The sequence below is a fragment of the Convolutriloba macropyga genome, chromosome 15, assembly GCF_964194025.1.
Source record: "Convolutriloba macropyga chromosome 15, txConMacr16.3, whole genome shotgun sequence".
In the NCBI taxonomy this organism is placed as follows: Eukaryota; Metazoa; Xenacoelomorpha; order Acoela; family Convolutidae; genus Convolutriloba; species Convolutriloba macropyga.
The window spans coordinates 35,824,281-35,844,114 of record NC_134482.1 but is presented as its reverse complement, the minus strand read 5'-3'; the positions used below and the strand labels follow the sequence as shown (position 1 = coordinate 35,844,114).

The 19,834-nt window shown below is 36.2% G+C and overlaps 2 protein-coding genes across 3 annotated transcripts in view; one reads left to right on the top strand and one right to left on the bottom strand.

Moving 5' to 3' along the window:
* Window positions 1-19,834, bottom strand: part of LOC142353881 (multidrug resistance-associated protein 1-like) — a 653,144-nt gene that overhangs the window by 476,276 nt on the left and 157,034 nt on the right.
* The window catches only part of LOC142354710 (mediator of RNA polymerase II transcription subunit 14-like), a 51,108-nt gene continuing 35,215 nt past the window's right edge, over window positions 3,942-19,834 (top strand). For both annotated transcript variants that reach the window (XM_075407082.1, XM_075407081.1), the window contains exons 1-10: window positions 3,942-4,078; window positions 4,521-4,670; window positions 5,237-5,423; window positions 5,710-5,890; window positions 6,670-6,839; window positions 10,498-10,686; window positions 11,056-11,172; window positions 17,962-18,134; window positions 18,657-18,782; window positions 19,109-19,369. In XM_075407082.1, the coding sequence (XP_075263197.1) occupies window positions 3,944-4,078; window positions 4,521-4,670; window positions 5,237-5,423; window positions 5,710-5,890; window positions 6,670-6,839; window positions 10,498-10,686; window positions 11,056-11,172; window positions 17,962-18,134; window positions 18,657-18,782; window positions 19,109-19,369 (1,689 nt within the window). In that variant the 5' untranslated portion in view covers window positions 3,942-3,943. The remainder of the gene's footprint in view (window positions 4,079-4,520; window positions 4,671-5,236; window positions 5,424-5,709; window positions 5,891-6,669; window positions 6,840-10,497; window positions 10,687-11,055; window positions 11,173-17,961; window positions 18,135-18,656; window positions 18,783-19,108; window positions 19,370-19,834) is intronic.

Genomic DNA, 19,834 nt, shown 5'->3' with positions numbered 1-19,834 from the left:
CCATAGCCGGTCATGTTTGCAATTTTTATCCCAGCTTTTGCGATGATTTTCAAACCTAGCCAAACCTATTCATTCAATATTTGGTCACACATGCCCTGGTCCATCTTGAACTCTATAGATGACCCAATTTTAATTAAGTTCTGAGAGAACGTCTATTCAGTGTTTGTGTTCTATCAGTTTTTCTTCGAACGGTTCTAGGAGAATTTTCGTAGCAGAAATTTTGTCAGAATAATTGATGGTGACTTGGTTTTTGAAATTGGTTCCGAAAAAGCTGATGCATTTTGGTTTTTTCCGTCTGTGTTTTGATGAAATTATCGTCAAATCAAGAACGTCAAATTAAGTTTTTTATTTCTGAGTTAAGAATTATCCCGATTTTCGTGACTATGGTCGTCAATGGAACAGATTTGATTTGTTGAATCAGTTATTAGCAGCCCCAGCCCATTGCATTTTTCCACACTTTGAGTAGGCATTTCTTGCAATTCCTTTGCGTTGACCCCTCTTTGTTCAGGTGTGGAAAAACTAGTTAAAAGAATTGACATGCCTTCATTGGTCTTTTTTGTTGCTTCAACAACTGAAGTTCTCACCACTTCATCACATAGGAACTCAAAGATGAGCACTGGTACTTTCAATCAGATGCCTCTGAAAAGCCAGTCCCCTTTCTTTCGGTGAGCTCGAATTTTCTCTAAAAACCAGCGGATACTCTTATGGCGCGCGGGCTAGCAGCGATACAGCAGAACTAAAAGTTGCTACTGCTGGGATTGACTGTGACGGCCAGCCAAAATCAATAGAAAATCCGATTGGTAGATTCTGCTGTCTGAAAGTGTTGGTATTCGTTTTGTTTTTTTTTGAAAATTCAAGACATGAATCAGCAGTTCCACTTCTAATGGCACGAATAAAGGCCTTGTTGAGAACATTCTCGCTCATGCACCCTAAACATTTGATCCTCAGCTGCATCAATTGCGTAACCTGTCTTCTCCGCCACATTTCGTTAAGAGTTTGATCGCAGAGAAGAAGTCACCCTAACATCAAAAGCAGCAGAAAAGCGTGCTTGACGTGATGTACACGATAGCAGAAAACTATCACCTGGAAGCGAATGGCTATCACCGATGGTTTTGTTTTTCGACTACTGGAGATGCTAGCCGTTGAGCAGGCTGTTGTGAACCGGTCGCGAATTTTTTCTTGCCTTGTAAAAATACAAATGTACGACAGCTTTGTCACCGAATGCATCCAAAGTGGGCTCAATGCAAAATGGACAATTTATCTCAAAGCTGTAAACTTTAACTCCAAGTTTGTACTTTACGCTCACCCGAAGTTCTTTGCTTTCATACTTTTAAATCAATGTTCGTCCTGTTTAGTGCTGAGATTTTTCTACTCAATGATGCAGATAAATAGCTGAGCCGTGAATGCTGAGTTGAAAAAATTATTTGGTTTGGTATGAACTGGTGTTTCATAGAGATCATATTTGGTCCAAATGAGGTCAGAGCTGAATCTGGCATAATTTCGAAGTTTTCTTACCATCGTTGGTCACAAAAGTTAAGACGTCGGTACTTCTAATTGAACCTGGTCGTGTTCAGTATTCGGTTTAAGGATGCTATATCACGATAGCTGTATTCCGATGTTATAAATTTCTCTTAAACAGTTTGTTGCATTTATTGTGCTTCGGTCATTTTTTGCGATTTTCGCTTGACCGTTTTTCGTCTAGCCCTTTTGACTTTTTGTTCTCAAAAACAAGATGAACAGGTAGCGTCCAGAGGGCATTAAGTGGCTGAGCAGCACTTTGAGCCCTACGCCTTACTAGTCACTAAGTATATGTTCTGGGAAGCCTATGCCAATTAGCTCGAAGCCGAGGGTGCTTGAGGTCGAGCTCGATTTATCGAAGGCTTCCCAGATCTATACTCTAAATTATTTAGACCTAAATTTTGCTTCTCAAAGAGATTTCAATTAAAATTTATAGTTACATTGCAATTCTGAATATTGTGAAAGAATTTTTTCCCATTAACTCAAGTTTTTTAGAGTTATTTTCGTGGTATTTCTAGTTCGTACTCTCTTTCTTCTCGTCAATCAAAACCGGATCTCACTCCTAATCTTAATCGTCGTCGAAATTGTTGTTCGCATCCAATATTTTGATAACTCGTTAATTGGTATTTTTCACATATCATCTTTAGTAATGGTTTTTTTTAATATGCTCAAGTTTCGTTTGGTATTGTTGTAGGGGCAAACAGGTGACAGAAGGTGTCAGCAGGCTCTGTTGTGTCACGCTCAATGTTACTTTTTATGGTTTTTAAAAAAATGAACAGACTATGAAATTATTTCTTTGTATTGAATCATTTATAGTTCTTAACAAAAATCCTGCTTTCGAAAGGCGTTTCTTTTTGTGACTGTTTCCTGTTTTTTACTTATCGCTTTTGAAGAGTGAATTCTTTCTCTTTGAAAGAGAATTCTTCTCCGGAAAAAATTGTGTATCCTATAAATTTGTCCAAGAAACATGCCTTAAGGCTTCGAATAATTTTTTCTAAGAAGTTTGCTCAGTTGATTGCCCATTTTTTTAAACCATTTTGGTTGCTTGTTTTCAATGCAACAGTGGGAAAAATGACCGGAAAACTGATCAAAATTGAAATCTAGTGTGATATCAAACGTGAAATCTTGACAAAAATGTGGGACGCATAAAAAGTACGAAACGACTTCTTGCTTGATCAACTTTTCAAATTAGTGACCAAGCCTAACTTTTTTGTAGATTTTCATTCGCTGAAACTCTTGGGGAGACAATTTCCATGAGTGAAGGGAGGTTCGTATTCTGTTGACGTCCCTCTCATGAAAATCATATCCCAACTGTATTGTTTTTCTTGATATTAGTCGTTCTCTCGTTCATATTTTTTTAGCAGTTGAACTCAATTGGTGGTTGTTTACTACTCAAAGTCGAATAAAAAGTGCATGGGAAAGTTCCGGGAGAAAGTCTATTCAAGGTTTGGCTCTATCAGTGTTTCTTCGAATTGTTCTGGAAGAATTTTCTTAGCAGAAATGTTGTCAGATTAATTGATGGCGACTTGGTTTTTGAGTTTGGTTCCGAAACGACTTAAGCATTTTGTTTTGTTTTTGTCTCTTTTTTGATGAAATTAACGTCAAATCAAGAAAAATGCTACTCCAGATTGCACCGAGTCCAACGTGAAGAGCAAATTAATATTTTGCTTAAAAACAAATTTAGTTGTGTTCTTTACTTTAAGTTTTATAGTTCTGAGTTTAAATCGACAGTATGGTAAAGTTCTACAATATCGTAAAAATCTACAAAAAGGTAGAGCTTGAGATTTTTTATGTCCATGGAATGGTTCCATGGAATTAGAAAAAAACTTTATAAATGAAAAAAAATATCCCAATTGTTTTGTTTTTCTTGAAATTAGTTGTTCTCTTTCATGTTTTGAAGCAGCTGAACTCAATTGGTGGTTGTTTACCACTCAAAGTCAAATAAAAAGTGCACGGGAATCGGTTTAAATTTTCACTTAAAATCTTAGAAGTCTTCTCTAATGATGGCTTCGAATCCGCTTTGGGACGTTGCCCCCCACGCTGGAATATGCCCAGTATCATGTGTTGGTCTAGGTCACTACGAGAAATTCATAGAGCTGCTGAAAAGCGAATCACCAATTAACGGTCTGAACATCGTTGTCGACCCTGGTCGTAACTTAAGCTGTCTCATGTAATTACGTAATGCGAGTGTATTCAAAATAAAGCGCAATCGTATTTCATATTCCATTATAAGCCTTTCCTATTATACCACCCCTCCCTGGAACACCTCCCCTCGAAATTATAGCCGCAATTGTGTTATGACACAGCTCATCTTTGTCTTGCTTTTGTTGTCTTGTATACTTTATACGTAGAAATTAATCTTCTTCAAATGCATCCATAAAAATTCAAGTTTCCTTGTTAGTTGTAGCAACTATTTCAGTTTTCTATGGCAATGAGCACGTCTGCATTAGTGGGTAGTTCGGGTCAGTCCAACAACCCTCTTCTTGCAAACAGTGGACCCTTGCCACCCTCGCTCGATCCATCGGTCACTCAAATGGCTGGCCATGCAGTCATGGAAGACGTAAGTGTCATTGTCTTGATGATGAATTTTTTGACAGATAAGTATGACATCAACACATATTTTTCATTGAAAAAGGTGCGAGTTCAGATGCATTTTATAATTTTTATGATTGTTCTGAAATTAATGTTCTGAAGCTCAATGCAGTTAGTGCCTAAAGATTAGAAGATGAAATCATCATTTTTAAAAGTTTTTAGATGGAGGTATGGATCTAGTTTTAATGCCTTTCGAAGATTGCGCTATTAAGGAGTTTCAATCAAGAATGAGTTTATTGAGTTAGAGCTCAATGGAGGCACCGAAAGCAGCTTGTTCAACCTTTCCTGAATCCTTTTTTCGTCAATGAATCGAACTTGAAACGGCAATGTATTGCAAAGCTCGCATATGTTAGTAGTATCTTAAAAAGAAAAAAAATTGAACTTGAGCGAAGTGGTGAATGAATTTCCAGAGACCGACTGCTGTTGTTCCCATTGATGGTGTGCCTCAGCAGGAGACTGTGAAATTGTCACTGATCATAGAGAGAGCAATTCAAACTGCGTATCATGAATTGATGGTGCTCACGGAATTGCTACCCCGGAAGCCGGACGTTGAACGAAAGGTGAAATGGATCTTTTCTGCTATTCTTCCCCAGTGCATTATGCACTTCCCGATTAAAATTTTGTGCCTTTACATAGCAGAGCCCGCTATGTGGGTGATAGGGGGGGGGGGTAGGAGACCGTAAATTTGACTTTTCTGAAAAGTTCAACCCACTGGATTATTCTGAAGACTTGTAGAATTTTCTCATCTTAGCAGAATACAGGACGTTTTCGAACTTCAACTTCAAAAGAATGTTGAATGTTAGTAACCAAATACAAAAATACTATTGAACGATATATTAGAGTTAGAGAAAAAATGTACTGTCCATCAGTATAATTTCCTCTACAATACCTAAAAAAATAAATAAAAATTAAATTCTTTAAAACTACGTTAATTAATAGTTCTTAGTGTAGGCACGCACTCTGAGGGCTCTACAGACCCGTCCCATAGCCTTTCCGAGTCTCCCTCTGTGCTGATATATTGACATATTAATTATATTGATGTAACATTTAGATTCGGATAAATAAATTCTGCTTAACTTCCGTTGGTTCTTCATTAGAAAGATTATAATAATGTTGGATTGCACAGGTGGAGTTGTGTAAGTGGTGTGTGAGGACCAGACAGATGCTAGTGAGGGTGTTGGCTCTGGCCAAGTGGGCTGCTGGAGCCTCTAGGGTAGATGGCAGTGCCCAGATGACTCATTTCCTTCACACACAGGCATCATACTTTGTCATGACAGCTGATAGACTTCATATCATGGCCAATGAAGACTTAGGTAATAACTAATCAGACGTTCTCTTTCGAGCAGATATTTTTCAAGAATGTATTCATCTGTTTTAGAGTAAATTTTTCTTGCCCACTAGGCTTAAATAGCCCCACCTCGAAATTAACCCGTCCTATGGGTAGTTTATCTTCTGAACCCACAAGAAAAAAACGGAGTCCGCTGAGTTCCTAGTCTTCCGGACTGGCGGGGATTTTACTTTTTGCTTTTGATTTAATTATTTAATCAATTTTCAGAACTCTTATACGTAAACCATTAAGTTCTTAATGTTGCGTTACAGCGAATGCAAAGCTACCCACCTTCTATATACCTCATGCAGTGGATGTGTTGTCGACTGGGTCCTACCCGAGATTGCCCTGTGCCATTCGGGAGAAAGTAGTCGCGCCTCAACAAGCGACCAAAGAGGAAAAGATAGCCACCCTGAACAAGTTGAATCGCATAATTCCATCTGTTTTAGTCGAGTTAGTTTACGCTCATTACTACTAACATGGGAGAATTTGTGAATAGTTTCCTTGTTTTCAGTTGTATGTGGGAACAAATTTATACTTGGGTCCGCGATGATAAGTTATTTACCCCCTCCTCCCCTGTACACTATGGCACCCACTTGTGCGTCAGTTCAGCAAATCCTCATGTGCTGATATAACACGTGTTATGGAGGTTGCAAATAATATGCACGTAGTAAGATGGGGATCAGAAATGGAAAAACCAACAGGAGTGATTAGTTTAAAACAACCGACTAGCGAAGCGAGAATTGCTGAAACGACTAGAGCAGGTGGCTAAGCCATACTAGCGTAGAAGTAACTGAGACAGGGGAAAATGAGTAGCGAAAGGGGTTGCATTAGAGTCGAGTAGCTTTAGATATCCTAGAGAAGGTAGCAGAACTTAGGCTCTAGCCACATATCTTAAATGTGAATGTTGAATATTTAAAAAGCCTCGATTTTCTGATTGTTCTCTCTACAATGTTTGCAACTATTTTATCGCACAGTTTTTAAAAAAATGACGAGGGGCGACAGCTCGCTATATTCATATAAGAACTCATGACTATAAACAGACAGATTGAATATTTTTTGATTGAAAGATATTAAAATTGATTCTAACGGTCCCACCTCCTAGTGCTATTGGGATACTGCTAGCTTATGCTATGTTTTTCTGCGCAGCTAACATTTTTAATTTATGTTTGGTAAAGTTTTGCGAAGTCATTTCCGAATGCGGGGTCAAAGTTTTTTTTCTTGTATTTAAGCAATGACTTCCCCAAAGAATTCTCAAATTACACAGTGTCTGACGGAAGAGTGACATTCACAGTGGAGAATGAGTTCTCAGTCACCTTGACTCTATTCGGAGTGGAGACTTCTCTCCCTTGGAGGCTCCTCGACATTCGGTTCTTGATTGCAGACGACGCTGTTGGTGAAGGTTTGTCTTGATTATACCATGACTGACAGGTTCATTAATTTAAGTGCTAATTTTCAGTAAATTTGCGCTGACACTTATCTCATATACATGTATACGACAGGTCGCTGAATGTTGATTTTCATTCTTCTCGGAGGAAATTTTTAGCAATTATATGGTCCGGATGGTCTTGTTATAGCTGCGAAGCTGTAAGCTGAGCGAAGCTATATTGCGGTGCTCTTGGTTTTTTACAATTCAACGAATTTTGAATTGTATTGGGGCAGAGTCTTTTTTTTAAGATCTGTTCACACATTTTCATGATTTTTGAAGTCAAATTGGAGTAGTGATTTTCGTCACGCCGAAACCGGAAGTGGAGCGAAAAAGCGAGTGGTTTTGCGGCGTGAAATTTTTTTGCTCTAAATTTAAAGTAGAGTGAGAAAACGGGGTTTGAAAAAAAATTCGCTTTCTCGCTAGTGGTTTTCTGTTCACATGCGGCAATTTCACTTTGATTTTTTCAGTTTTTTCGATTTTTTGGATCGGATTTTCTATATGGTTTTCCCAATCCATTCATAGTCCGTTCTTGGTCTAGTTTTCTGTTTAGTCAATGAAAATTCTTTGAATTGTACGTCAGGACTTGTCCTGCTATGTTTTTTGTTTCGTCGTCTGACGCTCTTTTTTCGTTTTACATTTGTTCACACAGCAAAGCTGAAAAAGTCAAATTTTCTGAATGACTTCTTCCTCTCACTAACGGCATTTGCGCGCGTAACGTCATTTCTCGCTCGCTTTAGCAAAACTGTTTAGGTTATTTGCGTGATTAGACTTTGATCATACGTGACTTACCTCACTCAATAAAATGACTTTTGCACTTTAAAACTTAAGTTTAAATTGAATTTGTTTAAGGTCAAAGGAACTCAATTGTGCAGTAAAGGTCCCTAATAAGAGGCTTCTGCGGAATGAATTTTAACAAGCTTTATTAATTTATCGCTGAATGTTTTTTACCTAGATTTTTGAGCGGCGTCAATTTTTTTGTCAATTTAGATCTTTATCTGTTTCTATCTCTATTATATGGCCTGCAGGTCTATTCTTTCGCAGCTATTCCGGCAATCTGCCGGCTATGTTTATTCAACTTTCCGCCTGTTTGTTTGCTGTTGTTGATTTCACTTTCCATCTAGATGATAGTTTCTAAATGTATATTTAATTACTCTCAAACGAAGTTTGTAGCAATTATATTACTCCTGTCGGTCTTTTTTAATGCGATTTTTTGCTTGACCGATGTTTCGTCTGATGCTTTTGACTTTTCACTATTGCCCCCTCCCCCGCACAGCGCCGTTGCCCCACCCCACTGTTGCCCACCCCCTCCCTCTCTATCAGCCCACTGTTGAATCCCCCCCCCCCAACACCCCCCCCCCCCCCCCACCGTGGCTACGTTCGAACAACCGATCGCTAGAAACATGCAATTTTATACTAATTTTAACATTTTTTGCAAGCTTTTTGAAAATTTTTGTCATTTTTTGAGTTCGTCCAGCCCTAGGTGTCCATGAACGTCATCTAGTTTTTTACAATAGGCTACTGCATAGTTTAAAATTTTTATTGGCCATGTAAAAGTTGTATACTTTTTATTATCACAAATTTTAGCAAATTTTCAATTTTCAAGTTTTTTTTTCGAAAAATTTTGTCGGTTCCTAGGTTTCTCCCGCCTCTAAAGAGCCAAGTAACGTCCTCTAGGGTTTCACAATATCTTACTCTGCATTTTCTAAATGTAATGAAAAGTTTCTCAAGATTTCAACACCACAAATTTTATCATATTTTTTTTACAACACTTGCACTATTTCATTTTTTTTTGATATTTATTGTCAATATTCAGGTTTTGCAGCCCAACAGAAAATCTCAGTTAGGGTTTGATAAAAAGTTACTGGAAAGTGTTTTTGAAAATGGATTAGTTATCAGCTTTTTTTGTCACAATTTTTTTTGCAGTTTTTATGCAACTTGCAATTTTTGTTTTTTTTTTAATAATTTTGGTCATTTTTTATGTTTCTTCAGTCTCAAGAGCCACTTAATGTCCTCTAGGTTTTGATTATAGGTTACTGCATAGCTTCTAGATGTAATGAAATGTTTTTCAAGATTTTATTGTCAGCAATTTTTAAAAAATATTTGCAATTTTTTCAAGTTTTTGAATCTTTTGAATTTTATCATTTTTTCCGGCACCAGGGTCATAGGGACCTCCTCCAAGGCTTGATGGTAAGCTGTCGCATAGTTTCTAGAGTTAATGGAATGGGTATCCATATTTTAATGACTCCAGTTTTAGCAATTTTTTGATAAAATTTATTTTTCAATTTTTTGGAAAATTATTATGTTTCAAGTTTATGAAGCTTAATGAGACTGTGAAACTATTTTAAGCTTGAAACAGGGATACTGGATAGTCTCTTGAGACAAGAAATTGGTTCTTATATCTTTACATGTTTTTTAATGTCTCAAGAAGTTATTAAAATCTTATTGAGACAATAAGATTTTAGTATCTTGAATTTTAGCAAGATTTTTGCGATTGTTTTCAAAATTTTTGAATATTTTTGTCCTTTTCTGAGTTTAACGATTATTACTGGCCAACGAATCTTTCAAGTCTTGCAGATGGGTTAACTGACATAACTTCAGAGACAAAAAGTAGTTTTGAACGTTTTCACTGCGAAATCGGGAAGCTCTTTTAAATTTTGCAATATTTTGCAATTTTCAAAATATCAGTTTTTTATCTGAATTATTTACTAACAAGGGTAGAAAACTAATAGTTGAAGAGTCGAATCAAGCTAAAGCTAGCCTCACTAAACCGTATCTAGCTACTGACGGAGCCAACTGCTCGCCGGTCGTTTGAGAGCAATTCGCCCGACGTTAGTCGGTTATGTTTTATCGAAACTGACTATGAGGCGTAATTGATGTTAATGAATTAAACTTCGTTCCAAGAACTTGGGATGAGTTAATTCCAACTTCTTTGAACGCTCCGACCCTAGTTTTTTGCCCCCGCAATTCACGTCGATAAATTCAGTTAAGTTCGGGGTCGTTTTTACGCCCTTTGGACTGTTTAGTCCCGTTCCTGTTCAGTTTAAATGCTCATTGCTAGCCGGGAAGTAACGATGATTCAGTTTTTGATCTCGAAATACTGTCCTTTTTGTCCACAATATATCAAATAACACTAATAAATGGCACGCGATATAAATGCAGCATTTGAGTTCCAATCCAACAAATATTTAGCATCAGTTCAAATGGAAGTTAATTATATAAAATAATTGTTAAATCGTAATATTAGACGATGTAGCAAGCCACATCAACTTCATTGAGATTAAGGTGACAACTTTTCCAAGAATCTAGTGCTATGTGGGTACCCAGGTTGACGTCGCGCTCGAAATTGCCTCTGATCAGACCGTCCCAGATAAGTGTGACCTCTGATCAGACCGTCCCAGATCGAAGTGACCTCTGATCAGACCGTCCGAGTGTGCGCTCGAAGATCATTCCAGACCGCTGTCCAGACTAAAGTGCGCTTGAAGCCTTTTCCAGACCATGTAATTTGAGCGCACCGGGAACATGTGTGCGCTTGAAGATTGTCTGATCAGAGGTCACTTCGGTCTGGTCACCTCGACCTGGGTAAAGCTGTATGAAAGCGCTCTTATATCTTAGAGAAATGCGATCATTTTAGGTCGTCCGCTGGTGCACGAACTGCAGAAAAACTATCTGATAGCTACAATTCAGACCAAGTTGAATTCAAAAGAGTATCAGCTAGCAGATGTGTACAGCTTCCTTCATAAATTCTGTCAGTCGCTGACACTGGAAGTTGTTCACGCTCAGGTGCTCTGCTTGTCACTCGAACAGAGAAATCCATATATAGGTATTGTTTAATTTTTCAAGTATAGTTTTCGCGAAAATTTCAGAATGTGTACTTATTATCCTTTCTTGCGATTACTCTGCTAGAAAGAATGGGGAGGCATGAGAACTAATGACCAATTTGTCATGTGATAGTTTTTCATCTTTATCATGCTTGTCTGATTATGTCTATTCCCATATCAATACCAATAGCAGCAGTAGCAGCAGCAGTACAAGACTTCAATTTAACAATTTTTCCTGTCAACCATACAAACAATATGAATACAATTCTAGTGGAAAACATTTCGTGAACTCGAAAATCCGAATGAAAATACAAGAGCTGCGAGTTTAAATATCTGAAACTTCTGTGTTTTTGATTTTGGGGTGTGTTAAGGCGTTGAGAGCTATAAAGTGGGACGTGAACTGCGAATTTTCTACTGGAAGGATCAGAAAAGGCAATTGGCGCGACCAGCGATTGCAGTTGGAACGACGGCATCCTCAACGGAAAAAGGTAAAGAAGCTATAATGATTTTTTTCCTCATATGTGACTCTTTAAAACCCAGAAAATTATTAATTTTTCTCAGAGCTTTATTATTCAGGTTTTTGTACTCCTCTTTTTTCATGTTTTTATTTTCTTGGGTGTTTTTTGGTTGAAATTAATTTTAATGTTGGTCTTTATGGGCTTTTGATTTTCTTTATATCAATTAAAGTTTGTTTAACTTGAAGAAAATAGGCCTAATTTGAACAATTTTTAGTTTTTCTGTTTTCGAAGTTTTTTCGGCTAATTCTGTTTTTCAGGCTCTCAGAATTTTTTTGTTCAATTGCTTAATAAGGGCGGTTTGTTGGGTTATTTTTACTCAGTGAAAACCATTAAAATTCAGATAGTACATTAAGACTTTATTTTGATTTAAAAATCGTTATTGATTTTTCTTTGCCCATTTTTTGGAATTTTTTGTTGTTCTGTAACTTACTCTCGTTAACGGTTTTTCTCATTGGTTTTCTATGGAGGAATACTTAATTTCATCTAGTTATTTCATTTCAAATTTAATGGTTTTCACATCTTTGACTTGAGTTGTTTCCAAAAAGCATGAATTTTGGATTTCGCGCCTTGTAGTTTTTTTGTTGTTTTGTGACTTAGTCTCATTAACGATACGTCCTATTGGCTATCGGATGGGATGTTTTTGAGTTCATTTTTGATGTCATTTCAATTCCAGCGGATTTTGTACTTCTTTTAATGGGTCTGCCAGGTAGTCTCATTAATTTTTAAAATCTAACTGATTCTGCACACCAAATTAGAACATTGTTTGACACTTAGATAAATTCTGCCTATTTCTTTCTCAGTTTTTTTCAATAGCTGACTTCATCCTCACCACCGGCTATTATAGCGGCCCTTTAGTTTTTCTTTTACTTCGTGTTTATACTTGTATTTTACGTGTATTTCTTTCATATGGCCGTTTTTTCGACATTTTGATTTAAATCAATTTGAAATTACATGGCTAGTTTCCTCCTTCGCTCATTGTCCTCACTGTGGTTTTAAACAGAAGTTGGTCTACTGTTTCAAAGCACTTTGCACTGCGTGTTTGGTTTTGTTCGCATTACCACATTTCGATTTTCTCGACTTTTTGCAGTAAATCTTTGACTTCCAGGTTGGTTTCATGCTTCGCTCATTCTTCTCGAAGTGCTTTTCAGCCGCAGTTGCTCAGCAAAGGAATCTAAGATAAACAGAATCTATATCAATAAATAAGTCTGAATTAGTATAAACTAAATAACCGCCTTCAGCTTCTCAATCGTCTTTTATAGTGGTCCGGTTTTTTTCAATTCAGAAAATTTGAATTGTAATAGGGCGCAGTCTTTTCTAAGATCTGTTCCCACACTTTTTTCATGCTTTTTGAAGTGAAATTGAAGCGATTATTTTGGTTACGCCGAAAAAGAAAGTGGAGCGAAAAGACGAATGGTTATGCAGCCTTTTCGACATTTTTTGTAGGGCATCTTTTTCACTTTTCTGCTTTAGTCTCATAGTGCTTTTAAATTGCTCGCCAAAGCTAATTGAAGTGAGCAGAATCAGCATTCAAAAACGAAATCAAAATAGAAACAGAATGAACCCATAAAGCCCAATTTTGGAAGCCTGCCACTTGAATTATGTCCTATTTAACATCCCAATGCGTTTTGACATTGATACTATCCCCTGCATGTTCTCATTATGAAACAGGAGTATGCATAACTATGAAATCCAATCAAATTAGTTGCACTTTAAAATATTTGTGTACAACAATTATTTTTTATCATTGTTGTTCTGTTCAATCCCAATCGGTGTTACGGGAATCGATGTTGGCTTTTTTTCTTGTAATTTGCCTGCTAAGTTCTAAGTTGGTGTCCAGTTTCGATTAGAAACTGGACACCAACTTAGAACGCTTTTTGACTTTTGGAAAGTTTTTTCGATTTCTGAACAAGTTTTTCATGAATCATCCGTACGCTTACAAAATTCTCGAAATTGCTGAAATGTAGATATGAGTTCCAAATTATAGACAGGTATTAGCATGCTCATTGTTCTCAAAGTGCTCTTAAAACGCAGTTGCTCAGCAAAGGACTATCACAAGGAACAGAATCTATATCAAAAATGAAATCTGATTAGTACAATTTGTATTGCCGCCCAGCTTTTCAACCGGCTATTATAGTGGTTCTGTTTTTTTTTACAATGCCTAATTTTAGATGCCTGCCACTTGAAGTCTTATTCAACATCTCTAATGCGTTTTAACATTAATACTAGCCCTGCATCCTCTCATTATGAACAAGAGTATGCATAACTTCAAAATCCAATCAAAGTAGTCGCTTTTTAACAATAGTTTTAATTTTTCACGAAACTCACTTTTTATTATTATTCTGTTCCTTCAATCACAATTGGCGTTATGAGAATTAATGGCGGATTTTTTCTTGCAATTTGCCGGGTATGTTATTTGAATCTAACTTAAACTGGACAACAAATTAGTTTTTTCATGAATCATCCGCACGCTTTCAAAAATCTTGAAATTGCTGTAGTATAGAAATGAGTTCCAAATTTTAGACAGGTATTAGCTTGCTCATTGTTCTCAAGTGCTTTTAAACCGCAGTTTCTCAGCAAAGGACTATCAAAAGGAACAGAATCTATCAAAAATGAGATCTGAATTAGTCTAATTTAAATAGCCGCCTCAACCGGCTATTATAGTTGTCCTGTTTTTTAAAATTCAAAAAATTTGAAGAATAGTGTTATCGCGCAGTCTATTTTTATCTCTTCTTACTTTTTAATGATTTTTGCAGTGAAGTAGAAGAAAAGCCGCAAAAGGGACTGAAGCGAAAAATCTCTTCTTCTTGCGGCCTGAAATTGTTTTGCTCTAATTTTAGTGTAGAATGAGAACGGTGTTTGAACAAAAACATGCCTTCTCGCTTCAGGTTTTTGTGGTCGTGTAGCATTTTGACATTGTTTTTTACTGCTTTTTATGTGCGTTTCTAATTGGTTTTGTCAATCCATTCATATTCTGTTCCAGGTCTAAATTAGTGAATAAAAATTCGTTCAATTGTCATATATTTTCAATTTTGTCAAGCGTTGTCCTACTATGTTTTCTTTACTTCGTCGATTAGAAATTTGTTTTGCTTTACCTCATTTCGCGGCCTTTTCGATATTTTGCATGGCATCTTTTGAATTCTCTAGTTTAGTGTCTTAGTGCTTTTAAATAGCAATTGCTCACCAAAGCAATCTGAAAAGATGAGAGTCGGTTTCAAAATCAAAATAGAAAAATTATAAGCACATAAAGCCTAATTTTAGATGCCTGCCACTTGAATTAACTCTTATTTAATAACATCTCTAATGCGTTTTGACATTGAAACTTGTCTTGCATCCTCTCATTATGAAACAAGAGTATGCATAACTACAAAATCCAATCAAAGTAGTCGCTTTTTAACAATAGTTTTAATTTTTTACGAAACTCACTTTTTATTATTATCATTCTGTTCCTTCAATCACAATTGGCGTTATGAGAATTAATGGCGGATTTTTTTTTGCAATTTGCCGCGTATGTTATTTGAATCTAACTTAAACTGGACACCAAATTAGTTTTTTCATGAATCATCCGCACGCTTTCAAAAATCTTGAAATTGCTGTATTATAGATATGAGTTCAAAATTTTAGACAGGTATTTGCATGCTCATTGTTCTCAAGTGCCTTTAAACCGCAGTTGCTCAGCAAAGGACTATCAAAAGGAACAGAATCTATCAATAATGAGATCTGAATTAGTCTAATTTAAATAGCCGCCTCAACCGGCTATTATAGTTGTCCCGTTTTTTAAAATTCAAAAAATTTGAAGAATTGTGTTATCGCGCAGTCTATTTTTATCTCTTCATACTTTTAATGATTTTTGCAGTGAAGTAGAAGAAAAGCCGCAAAAGTGACCGAAGCGAAAAATCTCTTCGTCTTGCAGCCTGAAGTTTTATTGCTCTAACTTTAGTGCAGAATGAGAACGGTGTTTGAACAAAAACATGCCTTCTCGCTTGAGTCTTTTTGTGGTCGTGTAGCATTTTGACATTGTTTTTTACTGCTTTTTATGTGCTTTTCTAATTGGTTTTGTCAATCCATTCATAGTCTGTTCCAGGTCTAAATTAGTGAATAAAAATTCTTTCAATTGTCATATATTTTCAATTTTGTCAAGCCTTGTCCTACTCGTGTTTTCTTTACTTCGTCGATTAGAAATTTGTTTTGCTTTACCTCATTTTGCCGCCTTTTCAATATTTCGCGTGACATCTTTTTGAATTCTCTAGTTTGGTTTAGTAGTGATTTTAAATAGCAATTTCTCACCAAAGCAATCTGAAAAGAAGAGTCAGTATTGAAAAACCAAATCAAAATAGAAAAATGATGAGCCCATAAAGCCTAATTTTAGATGCCTGCCACTTGAAATCTTATTCAATATCTCTAATGCGTTTTAACATTAATACTAGCCCTGCATCCTCTACTTATGATGCATAACTACAAAATCCAATCAAAGTAGTTGCTTTTTAACAACAGTTTTAATTTTTTACGAAACTCACTTTTTATTATTAATAGCCGCGCAGCGATAGCTGGGGCTATTATTGGACTTCTCTTGGTTTTTTTTATTTCGTCGTCATGATTTTTGTTACGACCATATGACGTCACAATCACTTCAAATCTGCTTTTTGTTCATTCGTTCATGCAATTTCAATTGAATTGCGTGCGTGACGTCATTTTTCACTCTTAGTGGAGCGAGTTTTTTCGTTCATTCGCGTGATTTAAATTTTTGGTCACATTTGACTTACCTCACTCTCAAAAATCACTTCCTCACTTTGAAATTGACTTCAATTTACTTTAATTCAAAGAGATAAGGTCAAATGGGTGTGTGTTACTCTAAATGAAGGTTATTTGAGAGCAGCTAATAGAGGCAGCAAAAACTTATACAGATTTTTAATCAAAATATAACATATCAGTCTTCAATGAAAAAACGAATTTTTTTGGTCTGTCTTACTGTTTTTTTTGAGACTGCAGATCTACGAAGCTATTGCGGCTATTTTCTGGCAATCTGCCAGCTATGTTTATTATTCTGTTCCTTCAATCACAATTGGCGTTATGAGAATTAATGGCGGATTTTTTCTTGCAATTTGCCGGGTATGTTATTTGAATCTAACCTAAACTGGACACCAAATTAGTTTTTTCATGAATCATCCGCACGCTTTCAAAAATCTTGAAATTGCTGTAGTATAGAAATGAGTTCCAAATTTTAGACAGTAATTAGCATGCTCATTGTTCTCAAGTGCTTTTAAACCGCAGTTGCTCAGCAAAGGACTATCAAAAGGAACAGAATCTATCAAAAATGAGATCTGAATTAGTCTAATTTAAATAGCCGCCTCAACCGGCTATTATAGTTGTCCTGTTTTTTAAAATTCAAAAAATTTGAAGAATTGTGTTATCGCGCAGTCTATTTTTTATCTCTTCATACTTTTTATTGAGTTTTGCAGTGAAGTAGAAGAAAAGCCACAAAAGGGACTGAAGCGAAAAATCTCTTCGTCTTGCGGGCTGAAATTTTTTTGCTCTAATTTTATTGCAGAATGAGAACGGTGTTTGAACAAAAACATGCCTTCTCGCTTGAGGTTTTTTGTGGTCGTGTAGCATTTTGACATTGTTTTCTACTGCTTTTTCGCGGCCTTTTCGATATTTTGCATGGCATCTTTTGAATTTTCTAGTTTAGTGTCTTAGTGCTTTTAAATAGCAATTGCCCACCAAAGCAATCTGAACTTAAGCAAAAAAGATGAGAGTCGGTTTCAAAATCAAAATAGAAAAATTATAAGCACATAAAGCCTAATTTTAGATGCCTGCCACTTGAATTAACTCTTATTTAATAACATCTCTAATGCGTTTTGACATTAAAACTTGCCCTGCATCCTCTCATTATGAAACAGGAGTATGCATAACTGCAAAATCCAATCAAAATAGTCGCGTTTTAAAAATGTTTTTTTTTACAAAGCTCGTTTCTTATTATTGTTGTTCTGTTCCTTCAATCACAATCGGTGTTATGAGAAATAATGGCGTATATTTTCCTGCATTTTGTTGGGTATGTTATTTGAATCTAACTTAAATTGGACCCCAAATTAACGCTTTTTGACATTTGGAAATTTTTGTCTATATCTTTTTTTTTCTGTTTCATTACCGAATTGCCTAAATTTTTTCCTAATGGTCGGTCATTGCTGGACCATTCTGTGCTCCTCTCTGACTGAACCTTTTGCTTTAGCTTATTTGACATTGGTTTTTATCAATTCCATTTATCCTATTTGACATCAGCTGTCGACATAAAATTAACATTTTTGAATGAACTAATTGCTCATTACTCTGTGCTGTTCATGTTTTACATAACAGCTATCTCTCGGTAGCTAATCACTCAAAAATTTTCATGAACTATCCGCACGCTTACAAAATTCTTTGGCAATTGCTGAAGTGTAGATAGTAGTTTCCAATTATCGACAGGTATTATTATGTACTGTTATTAGCATTAAGCTTAGGTACTCCAATTTAGAGGATGTAGTCACCATGTTTATGGGTTTTCATGAAACTGAGGACCAATATGGAAATTTTTGACTTTTTTAAAATCTTTTTTCTCTACCAGTATTAGGCCCAAAATTGGTAGGGGGTCAGTGGCGACTGTTTTTTGGCAATCTAGCAGCTACGCTGAGCTATTTACCAGTTTTTGAGTCATGCTTCTACCTTCTCTGACTTCTCCGTCTGATTTAATTTTTATTTAAGTGTTGACAGTATTTTTAATTATAGACAGAGAAACGGAGAATCTGTACTCTGTTCTCATCAAACTGGAAGAGACAACGGGAAGTTTTGCAGTCACTCACACTCCTCACATGGGGGAGAATGCAAACGCTGACGAGAAAACTTCAGAGCTGCATGAGAATTCATTGTTCATTCAACCTGAGAGGCTAAAAGTTTCCGAGGTCAGTAATTTAGGACAAGAATTTCTCTACAACTGGGAATGAAGGAGTTTGTTGTGCTAAAATTCGCCTTTGTTCGTTTAATTGTCAGTTTTGTGATTATCTGAAAATCCAATATTTTTAGAGAAAAAAGTTTTTGCTGCAATTTTCAGTAGTCTTTGTTCCCAAAAATTTAAATAGCTGGCTTGATACAGACCGGCCTGCTAAAATGTCGGTTTCGATTTCTTAACTTTGTCAGCTTTCAGTTAAATGATGTCAAAGATATTCTATTTTCAGAAAATGATCAAGAATCGGTGATCTTTTTTGACTATGGTAATTTTTGCGTTCGAAACTTTGCTCTATTTCATGATCACTAAAATTCGGCTCTCTTAGCGTTGAAATTGAGCAAAATCGGAACAATTTTTTTAATCTGAAAAATCCTTCGAGGAACACACAAAAACTTACAGAACAGTTGCCGAAAACAACATTTCCAAGCATGTTGCCAAAAATTTTTGTCAGATTCTGTTAAGCATTTGTGCATTTCAGTTGATTTCGAAAACCATCTTCATCCGATCTCAGACTGCTCTGAAGGTGGCACTTGAGTTTCTGCAAAAACACAGTCCAACTTATCCTGCCACTTACAATCCAGATGAACCCAGCATTTCTCTTCAGGTGGGCATGGAAAAGCTTATTTGTTGATAATGTGCAGCAAGCTCCTCACAGCTATTAATTTGAGTTCTATCTTTTGTTGGAAGATATAAAAAGATTTGGTAATGACGTTTGAGGATTAGAGAATCTGAGCTGTGCCGTGTTTAGTTTTTTTCTGTTTTAGATAGCTGTGTGCATTTTGCATAGGTTCTTATACCTTTGCGAAATTTGAAACTTTTCGTAATGTTTTCTTGCAGAGTAACGTTTTATGTGCACTTTTGCCATTCGTTATAATTTAAAGTGAAGTATCCGGCTTGGATTTTTTTTGGTTTAAATTTAATTTTTGATAGGTGCTTGAACCGCAGCCTCTTGACCAATCAGAGACCATCAAGCTGACTATCCAATCAAAGACTGGCATGTTTGTGGTCAGTTGTCCTAAACTAAGTACGCAAACGTGTGCTGAGTTGGAAACAGCAATTAATAAGGAAATGCCAGCATACAAGCAGAAACTGGAAGCCATACGGAAGAAATTTTTACTGGACAGAGTCAACAACAGTTTGTATGGGTTGACGTGCAATGTCGTGGAGACACCGAATTTTAAATATACTACGGTAAATTTTACATATTCATTTTGAACGGCCATGTTTGTAAAAATTTGCACCGAAAAACGTTCGACAAATTAGTAATGGAAAAGGGATAACGTAAGCACGAGACCAGCTGAATCATCAGTTGGTTTACGGGCAACGGTATCTATCCGCCATAGCATAGTAGAATCAAATAAATTTTATAATACTAACCGAAAATCGCATTACTTGTCTGATTAATTGCCGCGAATCAATGGCGAGGCTATTACTGATCTATTGGTTCAAGTGAAGACAAGTGTGCAGGTCAATCTGCCGAACAAAAAAGAGAAAAAGTGAGTAGTTTTTGTTCATACATCATTGCGGAAACAAGAAAGCAAGAAAAGTAGGTGTGAAAAGAATTCCCATACATGCGTAATTGACTGCTCAACTGTGGCATTTTCAAAGAAGATTTTTACTGTCGAAATTAACATTTTCTGTCAAAATTTTGTTTCA